Source organism: Styela clava, chromosome 10 (assembly GCF_964204865.1).
Source record: "Styela clava chromosome 10, kaStyClav1.hap1.2, whole genome shotgun sequence".
Lineage (NCBI taxonomy): Eukaryota > Metazoa > Chordata > Ascidiacea > Stolidobranchia > Styelidae > Styela > Styela clava.
Genome location: NC_135259.1, coordinates 15,646,448 through 15,668,448, shown reverse-complemented (window position 1 = coordinate 15,668,448; position 22,001 = coordinate 15,646,448). Strand labels below are relative to the sequence as shown.

The following is a 22,001-nucleotide window of genomic DNA, read 5'->3' as shown; positions in this document are numbered from 1 at the left end:
ATCTCACCACCGCTTGTATATATTACTTATTCTGTGGTGGGACACCGACAGCGTGCTCAAGAAGGGGCGATTTCATTATTGGAATTAGATTTCGCCTAAATTCAAAATTGCAGCTTAAACTTCAAGGTGTATTGTACATGCACTTAGTTAATTTCTAATAATGAAATCTCGCCTTTCTTGAGCGGAAGACATGCTGTTAGGATTTTCGAAATTACGATGTTTATGGTATTTTTTAGGCTGTTTCATGTAAAAATCACACATGAATGCAAAATTTATTCGCAATAACTCGAATTGCACGTTATTAAACTAGCCCCTTCTGAGCGGAATTACTTGCTGGTGGACTTTGGAAATTTTGTGGTATTTTTTCTACACCGATGCATGCTGCAATGCGCAATTCAGTAATGGATTGCGCATAAATGCAATAATTTGATAAAAGTGATTGGACCACTTTTTCCATTGATTGTCTAATTTTTATTGGTCACTCATTTTCAACCTAATACAGCCTATTCATTAGAGTTTATGCAGGCCTACTTTTTCAACGTAAGTACCGAGAGTGATTAAATATTAGTTTATTTCATGACTTCCGTTATTTCAAAAGTATTTCTGATTATCTGCCGTATAGAAATAGTTTGAATTCTATATACAAAACATCCGGTGTTTTAAAATTCATCGAAAGAGTATGTAACTAATTTTTACGAGGAATTTTATTGTCATTTTTACTGGTTAAAAGTATTGTATCTTTGAAATAAAATTTAGCAACCGTGCTATATATGTGTATTGTGCAGTATAGTCCCCACTAAGAGCGCCAGTTTCGAATCACAGGCTCAAAATAAAATACACATTTTTTTCGATTCACCTTCAATTGTTAATTCTTACATGCATGTACCAACGTCAGTCAACGAATGAAATGTGAGGAAAATTTGCCGATGAGATTTGTAAATTGCATCAAATTCGCATTAAATTGTGCGGCGAGCGCCTTTTCACAATATATATCTGCCGAAATTCCAAGAAAATTCATGGAACCAATCCGTGCGCTACACTATGTCATATAGAAAGAAATACGCTCAGAATGATTATCATACAAAAAATTATGATGTTTTTTAACGTTTCATAGAAACGCAATTGACGGAAACGATACATCTGGTTGTGGTTAGGTTTTCATGATATCACAATGTTTTTACCTAAATTTGTTATATTTAATGTTTCATTTGCTATGTTTAAATTTTAAAAATGGACCGGAAATAATTTTAGCATATAAGGCTGGCACGCTACAATCATATCGGGCACTTTTGTCGATGTTTATCGGGAGAAAAATATCGCGAGCAGAGAAAATGGCATCGAAGATTTTCAAGCTTATGCTGATCATGCATATTGCGGTGATTTGCGTCTGGTAAGTATATTATGATATAATAGATTATATATGATAAATGAATATACGAAGATATTATGACTTTGATAAGACTATTTGAATAAAACCCCACAAAAAAATCGTGCCTGAATAATCATATAATACTGAAGTTCATATCAACTTATAAACCTAAATCTTTTCGATTATATAACAATTTGATAAATTACCGCGACTTGTCACAAATCTATTTGAAATTTGTGCCATATTTCTTAGTTTTAACCAAACTGGTTCGAATCGTTTTTATTTTCTCATTTCTGTAACACGTGGACCAGCTCAATAAACTAACTGGTTGTTTTCAACAATTTAAAAATTATTTACGTTATATTGCAGTGCTCAGATTATCGAAAACTCCAAAGGGACGGATAAGGAGGCAGGTAAGAATATTACTTACATTAAATAGGATGTGATAATGCACGTGTTTTCAATCTATGTTTACTTTTACGGTCTTCTATATAAGCAATCTGTAATGCTAACAACCATAAATTCATTTGTAAACCTAATTTGAGCCTGTATTTGTTAATTAATATTAAATGCGAAATATCCCCTTTATTGATATATTGCAATCTAAGTTAAAGTTTATTTGCAAACGCGTCATTCAATTTTACGCAAATTCTTAAAATCACTGCTCTTAATATGCGTCGTGCCCGTTGTAACACACAAATACATTGAATAAAACTTATTTTAAAGAGCAGCCATTTTTGTCCGCCTGATTTGTAGTTAAAATCAAGAATCATAATTGAGCCTACAGACACAAAATTATTCTCGACTCATCAAACGAAAGTTGCGCCGAGCGTTGGTCATAGGCATGGTGAGCATCAAAATTTGTTCTAGTTATATACCTGAACATAATATAAGTACTCATGAAACCTGATTAGCGTGAAAAAGCCATCGACTAATCAATTCAGTCCTTACCACAATATTAGTTACAATTTGTTATGGCGTACCAACATTTTTATTTTAAGGCTACTATTTTGATATGTATATTCTTTCATTTCAGAAAGTCCAAAGTTGGTGTCAAACCACCTCAAAGATTCCGAAAAAATTGTGTGGTCGATGTTAGGTTGGCCGATAATAATTGGGGATTCAGAAAATTCAAAGTTGGTGTCAAACAACCTCAAAGATTCCGAAAAAATTGTATGGTCGTTAATAAGTTGGCCGTTAATAATTGGGGATTCAGAAAATTCAAAGTTGGTGTCAAACAACCTCAAAGATTCTGAAAATAATTGATATAGTTTCAACTATGTACATGCAACTATGGATAACCCCTGATTCAGTTAATTGCACAATTTAATCACAAGTATTCAAAATATGTGATTCTATAAAATTTTTGATCAATTATATTCGTGTATTCAGACGCTTAAATATATATCCCAGAATATAATACAATACATTGAATAGTGCCTCATTTTTATATAGGTATATTCACAGAGCTGTAGAGAGTACGAGCAGAATTGAAAGTTTTTTTAGTCGATAAAAGAAAAAAAGAATATGAGGAATTAGCATGCCACACGCACGAGTTTTTACCAGCGATCGCCTGGCGTTACGTATTACTGGGAAGCAGTTGTGGAATTTTAATGTCATTTTAGGGTAAAGAACACAGGGATTTTCATTAAGTTAACTTTGAAGTTCACAGGATATGACCAGTAATCCTTAAAGATTTTACAGGTGAATATCACCTGTAATTCGTAGTAATATGCAGGGTCCTTTCACACATTCACTCCAAGGAAGTCTCTAGACCAGTGGTTCCCAAACTTTTTGTACCATCGCCCCCCTAGAGTAGTTTATACAAGTTCATCGCCCCCGGAACTGCGTAAAAAATGTGTAAAGTCTGAAACGAATATATATATTACAGACCGAATAACGAGACAAATCATAGTTTATAGTATTTTTTAATGAGATGGATGAGCTTGGTGTTCTTCAGCGAGATTTTTATAATATCTAAAATTACCCTGTTTACTGATGGAAAGGCGATTTCGTTATTTTGATAGCAATAGTAGCACAGCTGAAAACCCCTCATCATATTAGCGGTCGGAAATGAAAGAATCTAGGGTTCTACCTCCTCAAAAACCACCGTGTACTCTTGCCTTATAGCATTCAACTCCCTAAATTTTACATTTAGGGTTGCTAATCTTTTGCGCGTCGCATATATATTTTGAAAGTTAAAAACGGAACAGCGGGCAAAAACCGCGACAATTCGTGAACACAACTCAGTCGTCTTATTTAAAAATTATTACAATGACATTTAATGTGACACTGTCTTGTTGCTGCATCACGCTTGATAGCTTTACGACGCCAAGATTGGAAGATTTTCTAAATTGGCATCCCTAATCCTAGTTCTAGCTTGTTCTTTGTAATGTTCATTTTCGAAAATAATTGTTCGCACACTTATATATATACTTCCAAACATCAAAATGAATGTTATCGCGTGGTTTGTCAAAGTTTGATAAAGATATTCTTTAAGAAGATACACTCTTACAAAAATTAAGCAGTGATGAATCCCTCGAATAGAATATGAATTTAATTCCTTAATGCATTGCAATATATTCTAATATTTACTGCGCTATTGAACCCCTGCACTCAGCATCAACTTTTCTGCGTGTTTCCTATTGTCTAATTATAATTGAATTGTAGGCTCGTTAAACGAGAAGCTGTTTAATATAATTTTAAGGATATAATAAAATTTTGTCTGAACGTGCCTCACGATAAATTCTGTTACATAAAAAAATGTAATTACTCCTCGAGCGTAGATTGTAAATGAAATTAATTCATCGCCAAAACCGCCTTCTGATGTTTCCCCGGGCATAGACTTCCTTGTTTACTTCGTGACATTGGCCATTCAGCAAGTTGCAAAAATAAACGTAACAATGCCCCCTTTTGCATCCGCTCAGACACATTTCTCACTCTGACAGATTTTCAGTCGTGGTCGTGAAAATTACCTCATTTTGACGTTTTTGAATTATATTCGTTAGTTTTTAGTTGTTTTCCGGAAATTTAAATATAAATAAAATAAGTCAATGATCACTTTGTCTCCCCAGAAGTTTTAGTTTATTTACAGTAGGCAAAAATTTGGTGTAGAAATATCTTTGATAGACTAGGCCAGCGTTTCCCAAACTTTTTTGGCCACGGAACATTTACACTTTTTATCTGGCCTTGCGGAACACCAAAAAATGAATGAGTAAAAATGATAAAGAAAACTGGTGTAATGTAAACTGGTTTCCAATGAGTTCTCGTGGCGAGTTGCTGAATGCGCCGCGAAAACTAACAGAATTGTGTTAATTAAACATACCCAAAATATGATTGAATATTTTACATAATGCATTAATTATTAATGTTTTTTTATTTTTTTATTTAAATGCTGTGTATAAGAATCAATGCATTTAGTTTACCATTCTACGTCGTTTACTTCCAATACGTACTGTTTGCCTCTAAAGTTACGTCTAATGGAGATAGAAGTACCCGCCGCAATTTTGCGAGCTGCAGACCTGCCGTTATTACCTACTGAATAGAGTTTAGCGAAAAGGAGTAATTTTTCAGCATTTCAATGTAAATCCATCAGGCAGAAATGGAGGAAGAAGAGTTGATCTTTTGCCTTTATTCTTTAGAGTTTAGACCTACTTGTTTGCCTATAGCAAAATCAATAGCATTGCAGTAAACTTGATAATGAACTTAACAGTCAACAAGCTAGGCCGATGGTTAACGAAAATACCACTACCCCACCCTAGTTAGTCCACTTTAGGTTGAATGTGACGCGATATCTAACGGTCAATTGGGCGACAACTTCACGTTCCATTGATCGCCATGGCGACCATTTTAGACGTATTTTCGATTTCTTTTTCACGGAACACTTAGAAGAGGCTCGCGGAACACTAGTGTTCCGCGGAACACAGTTTGGGAAACGCTGGACTAGGCTAAAATTCTTTACTGGTACTTTTAAAAAACAGGTTGTTGAAGGGTATTTTAGGATAAGTGTCCTAATATAGCTTGAGTCGGCGTACAAGATCTTTGGTCGCTCTTTAGTCGGAGCACGGGCTCTTTTCTTCTAGACTTGTACAAATTATTCTTCATCTCGTTGTTTGGTTATGTATGCGCTCGCCCCCAGCAGACAATAGATGATAGCAGACAAACGACAATTGCGACAATTCTTCTTTTGTTTATTGTACAGTATACACAACATCAAGGTTGTACTACAAGACTGGTTACTACAAAACTACATCTCACAAGACTGGATAATACTACAGCGATAGCGATCCTTATATACAGAAAACCAACAATAATCATGTTTCTCCCAGGATTTTAACCTAATCAGAATTGTAAAGAATAGTATAAGGATTTGATCTATAAATCTATATTCCGAAGATTAAAATGGTGCTAACGATTCCATTAGCCTTATTGATCGGGGTTTTGAATACTAATTACCACCTGAACGTTATTGATCCAGTTATTTTTCGTTGTCATATGTTGCCTAATTTAAAATGGGTTTTTTATCGATTTAATTTATGAATTCGGAGAATTTCGCCAATGCTAATAATTAGCCTTTTTCTATGTATTTAAAAATGTTCGTCCAAATTACTAATCTTTCCCTATAAAATACTCCCTTCTTTTGGAATGGAATTCCGGGTTTTGAGACATAATTATGGTGCCTATACGTTCTAAAAAATTCACTATAAAACATTAAAAAACGAAAAAAAACACAATTGAAAATATACACACTGAAATTCAAAAATATGGGACAAGAAGATTTAAGAATGAGAGGAAAGTATAGGATGAGAGTAAGAGTTAGAGATTAAAAAAAGAAAAGGCGATTTATTGTTCTTTAAATTTGATTTCGACAGATAAAACTGATCTTTCAATCCAATATACTTCGTCACACTGAATTACTGATCGCTCATGTTTTTGAAAAAATAGCGCTTTGTAAGTTCGCTTGTTGCGATATGTTGAGAATGCCAGCTTCGGGCTTTGAAAAAAATAAAAAATAGCGCTTTGTTTGTTAAAAAAATTGTCATATACTCGTTTTGACGAATATATTGATGAGCTCATTTATGCACCGTTCTTATGACGATGTTATAAACGCTAAAAAGAGTGACTCATTTGAATCATCTTTTAAAAATAGTTCAGTGTTGATGAAATCTATCTAATCGAAATAGTTTACATCCGTCAATTTTCAATTATTATAAACCACAAGAATTTTGAAATTGAATATTCACCTTGCTTGCATAATCAATTGGCCATAAGATTAGTTGCAATTTGAGTAAACACTCAAAGTCTGTTTTCAAGCATTTCATAGAAATTAAGATCCGAATTAATATCGCCAAAGAAGTTAAAGAAAGACTATATATACATTGAGAAAAGAAGTAGTACGACAAGTGTCCCAGTAAGAAAAAATCGTATGTATATATAACAAAGTAAAACAAATTGATGAATAATAATTTCATTCGATTGTCTTGCTCAATCATTTTTCGATATGATCTTTAAGAATATCTAAAAGCGTGCGCTTCCTTCGTACTTTTATAAAACTTATCTTTCGTTGTATTATATCATCAGTTTAATTTAGCCCAGTGGTTCCCAAACTTTTTCAAAAAAATTCCATGACGGACCCCTTTCAATTTTTTTAATGATTCGCGGCCCTATGCGCTTAAATAAAACATTAAAAGATCACAACATAAAAAATAAATGCGTCGTATGGTATAGTGAAAACCCTTCTCTTCAACTGTGTTTATCACAATAAACTAACATCACAATTTTAAAATACATTTTGAAATTAATATTACAGAGCGAAAAACGTAAAAATATATGCATACCGTTACCGTGTGTCATAGACTAAATTTGACAGCTAAAAACTAAACGTAGTGCCTCTCTGACTACGCTCTACTTAACGTCAGTCAGTAGTTTATTATTCACCAAAATGAAAATGCACTTACTGTGAACATAAATTTAAAAAAGTTTGAAATGACATTTCACGGTGAAGGGTGGCGCAAAAAAAACAAGGTTGGTTAACGCTACCTACCGTTCACTACAAAAGCGTAAAACTGCGTTTAGAAGCGGACTGGCATACTTTAGAAATTACCTACTGTAACTCCGTCCTGTACCAACAGACGTGCAAAGGAAGCGTCAGGTACACGTCGTCAGTTAGTTAACTTATAGTGGAAGCAATTGAACTTTCTCTGTGATGTCATAGATCCGCTGCTTTGTGACATCACAATGGGACAACGTGATCGAAACAAAAAGTGAACAATCAGTGATTGTGGAGCTCAAATAGCGTCAAATTTGCAAATTTAAGCACTTAATTTTTGCATTATTTCACTATGAGGCATAAAACAGATTTCTTTCGCGGACCTTCCGAAAGTGCTTCGCGGACCCCAAAAGGTCCACGGACCCTAGTTTGGGGACCACTGATTTAGCCTGATACGATTTTTCACCTTGTATTTTGAATTCAAACAGAAGTTCATTGTGCGGACTTAGTCTTTATCCGTCGTCTGATTCTTTTCCGATTTTGTGCCTTTGTTCCCTCATGCTGTGATACCTTCATTGTTGTACCATCTTTAACGTTGTTGTTGTTTTGATACACGCTGTTGCTTGCTGATCTGACTGCCTCGAGAAGGTTGCATCCAATAATCGGGGTCACCAATTAATTTAAGATCGGGGTCACCAATTAATTTAGGATGTATGTCCTAATATAGCTTGAGTCGTCGTACAAGATCTTTGGTCGCTCTTTAGTCGGAGCACGGGCTCTTGTCTTCTAGACTTGTACAAATTATTCTTCATCTCGTTGTTCGGTTATGTATGCGCTCGCCCCCAGCAGACAATAGATGATAGCAGACAAACGACAATTGCGACAATTCTTCTTTTGTTTATTGTACAGTATACACAACATCAAGGTTGTACTACAAGACTGGTTACTACAAGACTACATCTTACAAGACTGGATAATACTACAGCGATAGCGATCCTTATATACAGAAAACCAACAATAATCATGTTTCTCCCAGGATTTTAACCTAATCAGAATTGTAAAGAATAGTATAAGAATTTGATCTATAAATCTATATTCCGAAGATTAAAATGGTGCTAACGATTCCATTAGCCTTATTGATCGGGGTTTTGAATACTAATTACCACCTGAACGTTATTGATCCAGTTATTTTTCGTTGCCATATGTTGCCTAATTTAAAATGGGTTTTTTATCGATTTAATTTATGAATTCGGAGAATTTCGCCAATGCTAATAATTAGACTTTTTCTATGTATTTAAAATGTTCGTCCAAATTACTAATCTTTCCCTATAGTATGAATTAGATTTTAGAATGATAGTTTGAAACAAATACCCCGTTTTACACGCAACAACGCGCAAAACCACTCTTAAAATACGCACCGAAAATTTTAAAATGGTAAAGTATAGGAAAAATTTTCTGATTATTTTACCCCGGCCGCCGTATTTTGCCGACCACTGGGATACGGAAACGACCGTATCTTACTGCGAATACGAGTCCAGCAATCCTTTCGCGTGTGATAATCGCCTGCGTGATTCAAACCTACGAAAGCACGCAGAGTACAGTAATCAAGTGCACGATGCGCCGAACAAAAACAGTTTTCCAGAAATCGCCCCCCCCCCCCCCCCAACTTTTTCGCCCCCCTCTGTAGCGTTATCGCCCACCGGGGGCGCCCACTTTGGGAATCACTGCTCAAGACCAGGGGTGTCAAACTCGCGGTCCGCGGGCCGCATGCGGCCCCAGAGAACTTCCAATGCGGCCCTCGAACGCCCATCAATATTTGTAATATTTTTGCAATTTTTTTTATATATTAATGTTATACATTTTTGAATTAAATATTCACAATTTACTGAAAGTAGTTTTGGAAAATTATTTTTTTTTGTGTTTTTAATATGATCCAATTATGGCTAGCAAAAGAGTACTTGAAAAAACACTTCAGGGATTAAATGAAACGCAAACTATATGAAAAAGCAGTATTTTTGAAGAAAACTGGGAGTTGCAATATTTGTGCATTTCTCAAATTCTGATGCGCATTGTTTAATTTGTCATATTTCCATCAGTACAATGAAAGAATACAATATAAGTAGACATTCTCAGAATAAGATCAGCAGTCAATATAACAAATTTAAAGATCAACTTCGAACAGAAAATCAATATCAATCATAACTCAACAGGTCCTATGCCACGTAATGGTAGGAAATGTCTGGTCCGAAAAGTCCGACATTTGTTTGTTTACAGATCTATACATGAAGTGATAAACGTAATATTTTTGTATTACTGAAAGTAATCAAACATTCTGAACAATCCAGATTAACCGATGATCATGTGACTTCGTTAATCAGAGTTGGTACTGTAAAATCATTTCATTCTGATATTAGTAGGCTGGTGGCACAAAAGAGATGCCAAACGTCAGGACATATGCAATAAAAAAAAACATTGAGTTCATTCTGTGGTATTTTTGTTAATTTTAGGTCTATATATTTAGTCATTTTTAGTGTATGTATTATTTTTTTCCTGTCAAAACTTTGTTCAAAAATGTTTTGGATAGTTGTACATAGAAATATTTATGATTTTTTGTAATGACTACAGTAAATTGCAATAATAATGAAATGCCAATAATAATATGTAAATGGCATTTGAAATTCAAGAAAATAACAAAACTTCATTCGGCTGTTTGATTGAATCTCAATATATGTTACAAACTACACCTATCTAAAAATATGCTTGCTCCAAGTATACATTATCATAATACATCGAAAACTGTTTGCGGCCCTTTGCACAATTCCCAAAATGCAATGCGGCCCTCGAGAACCAACGAGTTTGACACCCCTGCTCTAGAGTAGACCACGGGTGGGCACAATTTTTTAGTATAAGAGCCGCATGCTGCAAGTCAGAACTTCAAAAGAGCCGCAGAATTTGTGAATTTATTATTATTAAAATACAATGAACATGTTTCTGCAGAAAAGAAATTCACACAAGACTCTAATAACAATAAATAGATAAACAAGGCAGCTATGCTCAAATATATGCACAATTTGAGCTCATTTAATTTGTGTTTCCTTATAGCTGATTTACGAGGTTAGTCTCGTAAGAAGTTTTCATGATTCGTTTCATGGTGCCGTTTAACCGTAGTAGTATATATTTACGGTTTAACATTGCTGACTTTATTCTGACTTAGTAGCTTATGGCAGATTAAGCACAAAGGTTTATTCTCCTGACTGGTAAATGCGTATTCTTCTTCCCATCCTGACTTGACAACTCTGTTTTTATCTTATCTTAATTGATGACATATCGCACAGTAACAGACTAACTAACCGCAATTAAGCTGCAATACCGCCAACGCATCGATAAATATTGACCATTGTGACGAAAGATTTGCTGACTTGACTGACCTAAATTTAAAATTCAACGCTACAGCGATTTTCATACTAAAACACAATTTCATACTAAAACACAATACTAAAACACAATCATTGACGAAAACTTCTTTACAACTTTTAATAAATTAAAAAAGTTTACATTAAAGTTTTTCTCTTAGTTGAAATTTTGATAATAATTTATGTTAGCGAGAAGAGCCGCCGAGAAGTGCCCGCGGTGTGCCCACCCCTGCTCTAGACAGACACTGATATTGCGAGAGTCACGCGTACCTTGTGAATATCGCGGGAAAACTTTTGATGGTATGAATTTTTCTATATATAATTTTTCAAGACTTTTGGGGTTTACCGCTCACATAAAATGGACTTCGTTAGTAAGACTCGAATTTTTAAAAGTTAATCCTGCCGAAATGGAACGTAAATTAGTAAGTCTCGTTGATGACGTAATACTGAATGCTTATCGGCGTAAGTTTGAATTAGGTTTAAAACGTATTTAGTACGCTCTTTAGTATTATTTTGCTATATGTTTCTATGAGACGTTGTATTTGACAAACGCAGCAGTAGATTTAAACTTTTACCATTATATTCAAATATTATCAGGGCATTATTAGAAATGACTGTAAACTTATCAAGCACGGATAGAAAAACCTTATTATTCTGTTGAACTATGTTAGACTGCAGTAACACATTTTCAAATAACCAAAATAAAGCGCTGTTTCTTTTGACTTAAATTATCAAATATTTATGATTTGTGGGGTTTGTCCGCTTTTCTGATTCTGAAATCAGTCCTTTTGTTAACATTTCCAGTTTACAGCCTATATGCACTACTGCGGTATTTTAAAATCAGCTTATTACTATTACAATATTACAAAGCTAAATGATGAGATAACGCAATCAGGGTTGGTTTATGATAAAATATTTTAATCTGTATTTCCTATGTTTAATGAATGATGTATATGAGCCGAACCCCCATAAAATGAATACTCCTCAAAAAACAAACAATGTGTATCCTGGTTAATTGTGACAAAATCATATATTCAGACCCAGCGAAGCTACAATCGTAAGTAGGGAAGAGACCCACAACAACGTTATCCAATTCGTCTATGGCACAGGGAATTTATGTAGACAGGGACAGTGTTTGATACAAGAAGTAATGGGCGACCAAGAAAATCTGCAAAATCATCGAGTGTGTAAGGCAAGCTTTGCAACGTTCTCCCATGAATTTCATCCGTACCGCCGCCAAACTATTAGAACTACCACATTTAACAGTACACAAAGTCCCACACAAGAGTTTAATATTGTATGCTTTCAAAGTTCAAGTGTTACAGGCACTTCAGCCAAACGACACGCCAAGGCGAATTTAACTTGCAGTGAACACGCTGCAACAAATATCTGAGGATGAAGTATTCCTCAAGCGAGTCTGTTTCAGTGATGAAGCCACTTTTCATGTCTCAGAAAAGTAAAACGAACACAATGTAAGAATTTGAGGATCGGAAGGCCCCCACACGAGTAGAGAATTTCAGACAAATAGTCATAACTGAATGTTTAATGTGGAATCATGTACAATCGAATAATTGGGCCCTTTTTATTCCACGAGGCACCAATTACTACAAATGTTTACTTTGTTACTTATCGATTTTAATCGGTAAGTTTGTTGATAGGTATTTGTCTGTCTGTCTGTTTGTCTGTTAGATGCACGCGATACCTCATGAAAGCGAGATTGAATCTGCTCCAGAATTTGCATGTGCATTCATCTTATCTCGGACCAGAAGCCTATTGATTTTGGGCGAATTATGTCGTATAATTAGCGAGTTATCAATTAATTAGTGATGGTACACAAAGTGTCACTATGGAGTAAGAGCGCTGTTTTGGGGGATCCGGTATCTTTCGATCGATAAGTCTTCGGTCTCTGACCGATACTCTCGTTTACCTTTTGACCAAATTTGTGGCAGCACAACTGATTGACTTTCAACCAACCATCATATTTCAGCAAGATGGTTCACCACCACACTGGGGACTGCACGTTCGTGAGTTTCCTAATGAAACTTTTTCCGATCTATGGATTGAAATGAATGAGCCGATTTCATGGTCACCACGTTCACTGGATATCACTCCCCAGAACTTTTTTCTTTGGGGTTACGTAAAAGATATTGTGTATCGAGTAAAAGTACGGAACATGACTAATCTGAAAAGAAAAAAAATCATAGTTGGGGCTATGCTACGACAAACATGGCAAGAAATGGAGTACCGTGCTTCGTGCAACTAATGGTGCCCATATACATAGATACAAAACTTAAAATATATGGATCACAAAAATTATTTTTGGATCGAAATGAGATAATATTACCACAGTTTTGAAATGTGATTGCGAATACTCAAAAAAGGATGCCCCTCATTCCACTGTATACTACAGGTACCGTACCGCAGCAGAACACCAGATATCAACTTACGCGTAAACGGAATCACCACATGTAAAGCCATTTTTACTTTCGTTGATGCACACAAAAAAATAAGAACCCCATAGAGGTCATAGAAAGTATTGAAATAAAAAAAAGTAATAGCCTTCTCGCGAAAAATACAATCTTCCACCACTGGAAATTGCAAACGGTCAAGTATACTTAAAGTAGAAAAATACCAACTGCAATAACATAAGAACAAAGCGATCCATAGGGACCTCTCATTCTAGAAAATCAGTAAAACGTCAATTTATAGCTGATGAAATCTATTAGTTAGCATTTATTACAACTTCCAGCTTCAATTATTAACATTTTGGTGAGATTCCATGAATATACAATACTATTACAGAAAAATGTTGTTTCTTCAATTTGCCTATCTTTATTGTAGCTATCGGCATCCTGCAGAAAGAAATATACCATAGAAGAAAAACTAGACCTGATAGAGAAAAAGTAACAGCATTTCTGGAATCAGCGCCCTCAAATTTGCTAAAAACGTTCAAAACATCTTAGGCACCATGAAAAATATTTTTTTGTCGGCCATTGTTATCGCTATAAACTGCATTACAATCAGCTCTTATATCTGAATTAATATTCTTTGGTCAATGTCTAAACAACTCATCAGTCAAAATCATAGACAACCTTGCACCGTGCGTCCGTTGTACTTCTAAAAAGATGGTTTATAGAATGACAGTAACAATAATGAAACTCAAACGAAGACCTTATCATGGTGGCCAAAAAGTGTATATACTTTTATTAATAACTGAGGTTCAGATAGAAAAAAAAAATTTATTTGTATGAAATGCCGACCCATGATAAACACATAATTCTAATAATAGAGTAACCAATAAATATGACAGAGAACATTTTATATTTTTTCATACAATATTCAAAAAACATTTTCTCATATCATACATTGTCCACAATCAACTGGCAACAACGGAATCACGGCAATTGCAATAGGAAGAGTCCATGACAATACGATAATATGACGAATTGTTCTGAGTTTAAATTTAATACATGGTTTGAAATATATATTTATATCAACGCCTAGCAGTAATTTAAGCAATTTTACTGTGTTATTTACTTCAGAAGAGTATACACTCCAAGTCATGTAATGATCGTCAGAGAAAAAACTGAAGACTCTGTTCCAATCATAAGCAAAGCTTCGATAGCAGAACAGGTAATGCCACTTCTCCATTCTATACCTTCTTTGCAATACTCACCTTGCATTGTTATACTCATTATGCATATGGAGAATGTGTAAACCTGGGTTAAATCATATGTTTTAAAAATGTTCAAAAATTTAACCAAAATGTTCAAGTTGATCTACCCCAACGAGAAAATCAGACGCTGACAGATTACAAATCAAGATTTTGTTGATCACAGCATTCTTTTTATAATTCTTCTTCTTCTTGTATAACTTGACCATAGATAATAAAATCACGAACAAATTTCTTGCCAATGTAACGGTACTTGACAAAAAAGCGCGATGGTCAGTCTTGTATTCAACAAAAATTACATTGGTATATATCGTTTTTTTTTTGCGACAAGGTATTTCTATTTTTTCAATACAGCATTATCAAGCGTGGTGAATCGCTTTGAAAGATTTTTTTCTATTTTGATACTCGCGTGTCCCAAGACTGATGCTTGTATTTTCAAGTTTTACGCTTCCATTTCACCGTACAAAGTAAACCAAATACGATGTCTCACACTCACTTCGGGGATAAGGCTATTACTTAATATATATATTGAATCTGGTTTTCAAGGTGAAGGCAGACAGTAACTTTCTGAGTCTGGACAAACTATTGAACATCAGTGAAAGAGAAATAACTCTCATTAAACAGGCCACGCAATTATTCAATGTTGACTTGTTTCGGCAGTGTAAGCTGAACGAGAAGGAAAATCATGCATCGTGCCATGAGGCATATAAATATAAAAATTGCTGCGTTTACTGTTTCGGCAACCACGAATTTCCGCCCTTACTTAGTCGTTATCAGACCCCAAAATGAGATAAGGCCATGACAGACCAACAGTCTACGTGAGTATAAACCGGTAGTAATATAAACTGTTATAAAGTCTCGTGTTCTTTTGTAATGAAAATTTCACATGACTAATTGGTGTATGACATCAATGAAAGAGCACGGAGTGGGGTTCACGTAACCCTCGGTAAATTACGGTTGTCTCCAGGATTGAAGTTCGCGAGTCTCAGAAGATCGACTGGCAAGGCAGCCTAAACAGGTAATCGAACTCGAACAAGGGTCTTTTGTTCATCAAATGAGTCTTTGAACGAGTTGAAAACAAAAATTAAAGAGTGATTTTAGGGAGATGGGCTGTTTGTTGCCAACAAATATTTGAAGAAAAGGCGGTAAGTGCATAAAGAAAAATGACGCGGAAGCTACTTGCTCAAAAACACATAGCTTTTATTGAAATTAATTGCTAGGCATTTTTAAAAACCTGATCATTTCAGGATCGAATACAATATTTTTTTCGAAATGAATCTTGAAGATTTGGAAGATATTCAACGCATGTGACTTTATTATTGCGATGGGTCCACCAAGCACATAAATTACCGAACGCATGAAATCCATCCTTCAGACAGTTTTCTGCGAGTGTTCACACCTAATGGGAAACATGTTTTATCAATATTTCACAGAAAAATAAAACAGTCATAAGTCAAAATAACATTGTAAACTAAAACATTCACCCCGACCTTTTATCGGCGATTTGAAATATCCGTCTGAACCGATTTGAATAATTTACAATTCGATTCGATATGCCCAGTCCTAATCGGCATGTGCCTTAATTAATTTCCATCTTGTGAAAAAGTCGATTTCTCGTGATTTACATGTCGCAAACTTTAGGATAATGTTTTAGCCTTCAAGAAACGTCCTTGTATGAAAATAATCATATGAGAGTTCAAAATTTCGTCTTCACTACACTCGTATCAAACTGGCTAATATTCGGTCCCTACTACAATAGGGACAATTGACAAATAGACTACAATTCAACAATGGTAGGTTGAAATGATTTCCAGGTCCAATGATTGAGTAAGTCTCCATTGGGCATGATCTGAGTATGAACTGTATATGATCTAAAGCAGGGGTTCCCAAACCGCGGCCCGCGGGTCAATTACGGCCCGCGAGACGATTTCAAATGGCCCGCCGAACATTAGTGAAACTATAACCGTGAATAAATACTAACACGTTTAACAATTTAAATGTGTTCATCCTTTTATGTCGTATTGCCGCCAATTATTACATCTTTATCACAATTTAAGCACGTGTATATCGTAACAATTCAATTATACTGGAATCTTAACTTACGTACCGGTATTAGGATTGCGTACGGCAGTCTTTTAGGTATCACGTATCAGCCCTGGTTTCATTACATTTGAACCCACGTACATTTGAACCCATGACAATTGCACCTGTATGCTATTGCACCTATGGAATTTTTTTTGTTTCACGGATAGTTAAACCCATACTAACCCTAACCCATGGGTTTTAGCATCCGCATATAGATTGAACCCGTGGATATACGCATGGGTTCAAATGTACATGGGTTCAAATGTACGGTCACCATCAGCCCTATATTAAAGGAAGCTTGAAGATGTCACAAAAACGAAAACTAGAGACTGAAAACAGGCGTTTTTCGGATAAATGGCAGCGTTCTTATTTCTTTATTGAAAAGAATCAAACTTCAGCGATTTGTCTTCTTTGCCAACAAACTATTCTTGTTCTATTCCTGTTAAACTACGGCCCAGACTGACAGATAATCACTTAGAGTGCGGTATTGCAAATACAATGTAACAAATTGGAGCCACGTTTTGAACATCAGTTTTCGAGCAAACCCCATTTACACGTATCTACAAAAATGCAAGTAAATTATGTTGGCTATTCGTTTTTTTTTTTAATATTAATATACATTGAGACGTTTTTTTGTTTAACAAAAAAAAAACATGAGTCGCTATCTGGGGTCATCTCTTATCTCTGGGGTCAATCTCAACCTCTGTGTCAGTGGATAATATTGATAGTACAACTGCAAAAACCATACTCACCAGAGATAACAGTGTTTTATAAACTTCAACTACAAATTTAATTAGATAACAAACCTTGGGTGTCGCTGCCTGATAATCAGTTCCCAGCGATTTCCCTTCCCAGTAAAATGTGTGTCAATTTTACTTTTTTCATAATTTCGTTTGTTATTTTTACTGGATGGAAAAAATAAACTTGACCATGATATGAGTAGACATTTATACGAAGCCGTAGTCCAGATGAGCAAGTAACTTCATTAGTCGCTATCAGTTACAAATCCTTTTTGAAAGTCGTGCTTGTTATTCCTCGGGTATTCTATCACCTAACTATCATACTTATGAATTTTATTACATAACAAACTGCGATACTGGGTGTAACTAAAATCAATCTTGCAGCCTATTTTGGTGCCTATTTTTCAAAATTTTCTTCCAGCCTTTACGTCGGCCTTTTTTGGTCATCCCGCTTTACTGGCCCGCGAGTATCTTCGCCTTGAAATTTTGGCCCGCGGCCAAATAAGTTTGGGAACCCCTGATCTAAAGAATAATATTGATCTATACTTCCATTATACATATATATATTCATTAAAAATATAATCCCACCGTCTGTGACAATGTTCGCAAGCGGTGTAGCTTTTCGTGGCTTAGTGTCTCACAAGAGGAAAACTTCAGTCTAGGTTTGACTCCTCATATCAGATAAGCCGGGATCGATTGTGTTACGCTCTACCCAGCATAGGAATTGGAACTATAGCTCAACCTATGTGTACTGGGAGTAGTAATTTTATGCCTTATGGTATCATATCCTTTTATATTGCGACTTGTGGTAAAATTCTGGATTAAGATTAGTGTCATTAAAGGGGAATATGATGAACTTGACGTAAAGATTATTTGATTATCAATATGGATTTGTTCAGAAAGATTCATTTTGAAAATGTTTTAAATCAAGTTTTTTTGCCTGTTTTGTTTAAAATGGGTGTTATAGTCTCTCCTCCGGAAATTCCGCCTAATACAACGGAAGGTAAAACTTACTGCAGGATGGCTGTATGCGAGAATTGCGACAAAAACATTGTAGAAATAGCGGATCGCAATATTGGTCATTCATACGTGAGTATTTCCAGCAATATTCATATTCTGATGCTAAAATTTGATTGCCCTGAAAGTCTAGGTACCGTGTGAAGTGAAATACCGGTATAGTATTTACTGTCATACAGGTATAACTTGCGTTCAGAACACGCTTGCTGTGGCACCTCTGTTTTTGCTGAATTTTCGTTTGTTTTTCAGGGGTACTTGCAAAAGATGGCAATATCCGGAGTCCATGTCCCACCAGTTATCCATACGGACTTCGAAGATGATATTCCGTAACTGGCCCACCTTGTTCTATCATGCTCACCACATGTGGCAAGCAGTGAAAGAATGTGGTCAGCAGCATCTGCTATTGTAACACGTTGTACGGTTGGAAAAAATGAACTTGACTTGACTTGACTTGACCTAACAAGGCAGCGAAAAGAATGAAAGAGCAGTTTGATATGATATCAATTGTCAAACATCACAGCTAGTTGAAATCTAAGATAAAACCAGCCACAAAAAATCAGTACAAAAGTTAGTTGACATTGTGACACGCGACAATTTTATGGAAGTCAATATTGTGAAAATTGATAGTGAAACCGAGAATGAACATGTTGGAGAATACGAGGATGGTGTCACTGGCAGAGCGAGTGAGATGATGGCAAGTTGGGATGCAGATCCCGTTGTTGACATAGGGATGAGGTTGTTTCAATATGATTGCTTATTGCTATTCCTCAGTTAAGCTTGTATAGGACAAACTCCGAAATTCAGTAATGATCTTCTTTCTTATTTGATATGCTAAATTCGTTTCCATCACGTTCTATTCTGTGGAAGTATAAGTCAAAAATAGGGCCACTGAATCACATGGTCCCATGTCTTATTAAAATCCCGGCATGAGTATGGGGAGGATTTTGCTTATTATTAATGATCCGTATGTCTGAAAGTGGTTAGCGCGAAAGCCGAAAGGTGTTCTGATGACGAGAGGTCCAGAAATCTACTTGCACATTGCCACATCGACCCATGGGATTTGATTCTACGTTAGACTAATGTAAATTGCGACCAATTTTTTTTACAAACATTTTAATTTTAAATTTTAAGTTTAAACAAGCCCTTGTTTTGGCCCAAAAAAAAATTTATCAATGTCGAGTCACAAATAATCGAGTGAGACTTAGAGATTTCTTGCTATCGACTAGGTCAAAAGAAATTTCGCGCTGTCGACTATCGGGGATATTCAAATCTAGGTTTTATTTTCGGGAAAACACGGTATTGTTAAGAACGGTAAGTAATAAGTATACATTTGGGGAATTTAACCCCATAGTTAAGGAGTGTCGGTACTTATTAAAGTTCGAATGTTAAGTCAACTTCCTCACCCATGATACGCCATAGCTGAGAAGATTTTATGAAGCGCTGTAACACCTGATTCCACCCCCGTTAAGATTGACATTTATAAGCTGTCACTGTATTGCGCTTTGTATGCATTGTATAGGTAACCTCGAAGAGCCCTTTACCATTCATAGAACACTATGAACACACTCAAATATGTCAGTGTATTTATATTTGAACAATACGCATACGCTAATACTAATTCTCGGATTCAAAAGTAAAATTGTGGAACCCCTGAACTGGTAGAACCCTGATTGAATGCCACCGATTTAACCATTTTTCAACTCGGAAAATGCTAATCAATATTTCAAGGTACAAATAAGATATAACTTAACAGATCAAATTCATACCATTAGCATGGAATTTGTAGTATGTGAAAGAAACAGCACGAGAAAATATTTGATACCAGCCTTCATGTCAAAAAAACAACTTCCAACTATACCAGTTTCGATGGTAAATCATTAGACGAGTTGTTCTCAAACTTTCATGCTTCGCGATCAGCACTTGTGCCTCCTTCTCCTCAATAAAAATACCTAGTTCTGTTAATACGTTTCTAGCAGTTGTTTCATACAATGTACTGCTACACATTATGGAGCAGAGAAATAGTGTCGAAAATTTAAACAAATCACATAGTCTTCGTCTTTCGTACATAATACGATAGTCAATAGGGCTGGGCATTTCCGAATACCTGATTATTCCAGAATCTAATCGAATATTGTTTTCGAATCAAATCGAATCTCGCATTCTAGGGAGATTGTATGCGACTTTTTTTTTAAATTTGTTCTCTAGTCACATATTACATACAATTACTGAAAGCTTGGTGTTCACACACGATATGAAACATGTTTCATCAATAACTCAAACGGAAGAAAGAAGTCGTATGCCAGACTTGCATTGTATAAATATTGCTCCAACGAAAAAAACGAAAAATTCATCTCCCAAAATGGCGGTGATTCGAAATTTTCGTCTGAATCGATTCGAATAATTGACTATTCAGTCTGATCCAATTATTCGATTCAAAATGCTCAGCCCGACTTGCTAGATTGAAATGAATACTTTTGGGCTTTATATCAATTCTCAATATTAAACAAAAAAAAGGTACTGTTTTGTATAGTTCAAATACTGCATTCCAGACTGAAGAGATTTGTCTCATACCAAATACATCAATTTATTTGTGAGTTATAAATAAAAAAAAAAAATTCTCAACTCCCCGAATTTAGACTTTACTATGTTACCATCGCACCCCCAGCTCACCCAGTTCGTAATAAATTGGGCACTATATGGCGAACCGAATAGATTATGTTCTTTTCATAGCAGTTGCTTCTTGTGTAAGGCCTTGTTCGGAGCGATCCGGAAGTATGGAGGTAACTAATTTTGTTCGCCTACTTTGCATTAAGTTGTGTAAAGGCGCTGAAACCTATGGGCAAGGGGTATGTATATTCACTTGGCAAACACAGACAGTCCCCAACCTCGTAATAGAACTAAGGGAGGGAAAATCGGAATAAAATCATGGCCTACGACCTAACATGGTACACATACTACGGAAGTACCTTGTTAGGAGCAGCGAATATAAGAATAAAAATAGGTAATTTTCTAAATATTTTTCTGGGCCATTTCATATCTAAATACGTATCATGCGTATTTATATTCAGATGGTTATTGTTATACAAAATGGAAGAATGGACGCTGGGTTTCTGTTGGAGATTGTAACAATCCTAGTACTGGATGTAATTTTATATTTCTATTGGATTCCAATCAATATGAGTGCTGGTGTTAAATTCAAAGTGTTGCAAAGTGTTGTCTCACGGACCAAATGTGAATCAAACAAAATTTGAAGCGCACGTGAGCTGCCAATATTGAATGCTGTGCGACCCGCGAAACGAATTTAATTTAGTTCAATCAAGTGACAGTCCCATCTTTTTGCGTTGCATCAATTATGCCTATGATGCTCCGAAAGCGTGCTTGTGCATAAGATCAAACACCACAATTGCGTCCGCGGTTTCACTCACGTATTTGTATCTTGCTCTGCACACATGTGGACTAAACTATGATGACATCACATGTCAAAGTCTCAGGTTCAAATCCTAGCCGCAGCCTCATTCATAGAGTGTTAAAATAGGTATTCCGGCCCTTCCAAAAATAAACTAGTTTCTTACATCAGGACTGCCTGTGTAGAGACTTATTCGGGACGAAAGGCGTATGAATATGGCCAGCAAAGTGATGTATTTTGTGTTACAGCCTACATCGTTGTTAACTATTTTATTAGTTACCTTTTTTATGCTTATGATGTGTGGCAGAC

General features: G+C 35.6%; 1 protein-coding gene across 1 annotated transcript; it reads left to right on the top strand.

Moving 5' to 3' along the window:
- Positions 1–1,226: 1,226 nt before the first annotated feature.
- Positions 1,227–2,796, top strand: LOC120337616 (uncharacterized). The gene is made up of 3 exons (XM_039405464.2): positions 1,227–1,390; positions 1,739–1,782; positions 2,406–2,796. Exons 1-3 carry the CDS (start codon positions 1,296–1,298, stop codon positions 2,633–2,635), a joined length of 369 nt encoding a protein of 122 aa, XP_039261398.2. The 5' UTR covers positions 1,227–1,295; the 3' UTR covers positions 2,636–2,796.
- Positions 2,797–22,001: the final 19,205 nt, after the last annotated feature.

Coding starts and splice junctions, on each gene's coding strand:
- LOC120337616 (XM_039405464.2), top strand. CDS start 1,296: ATGTTTATCGGGAGAAAAATATCGCGAGCAGAGAAAATGGCATCGAAG. Junction 1,391..1,738: donor ATTGCGGTGATTTGCGTCTG/GTAAGTATATTA, acceptor GTTATATTGCAG/TGCTCAGATTATCGAAAACT. Junction 1,783..2,405: donor AGGGACGGATAAGGAGGCAG/GTAAGAATATTA, acceptor CTTTCATTTCAG/AAAGTCCAAAGTTGGTGTCA.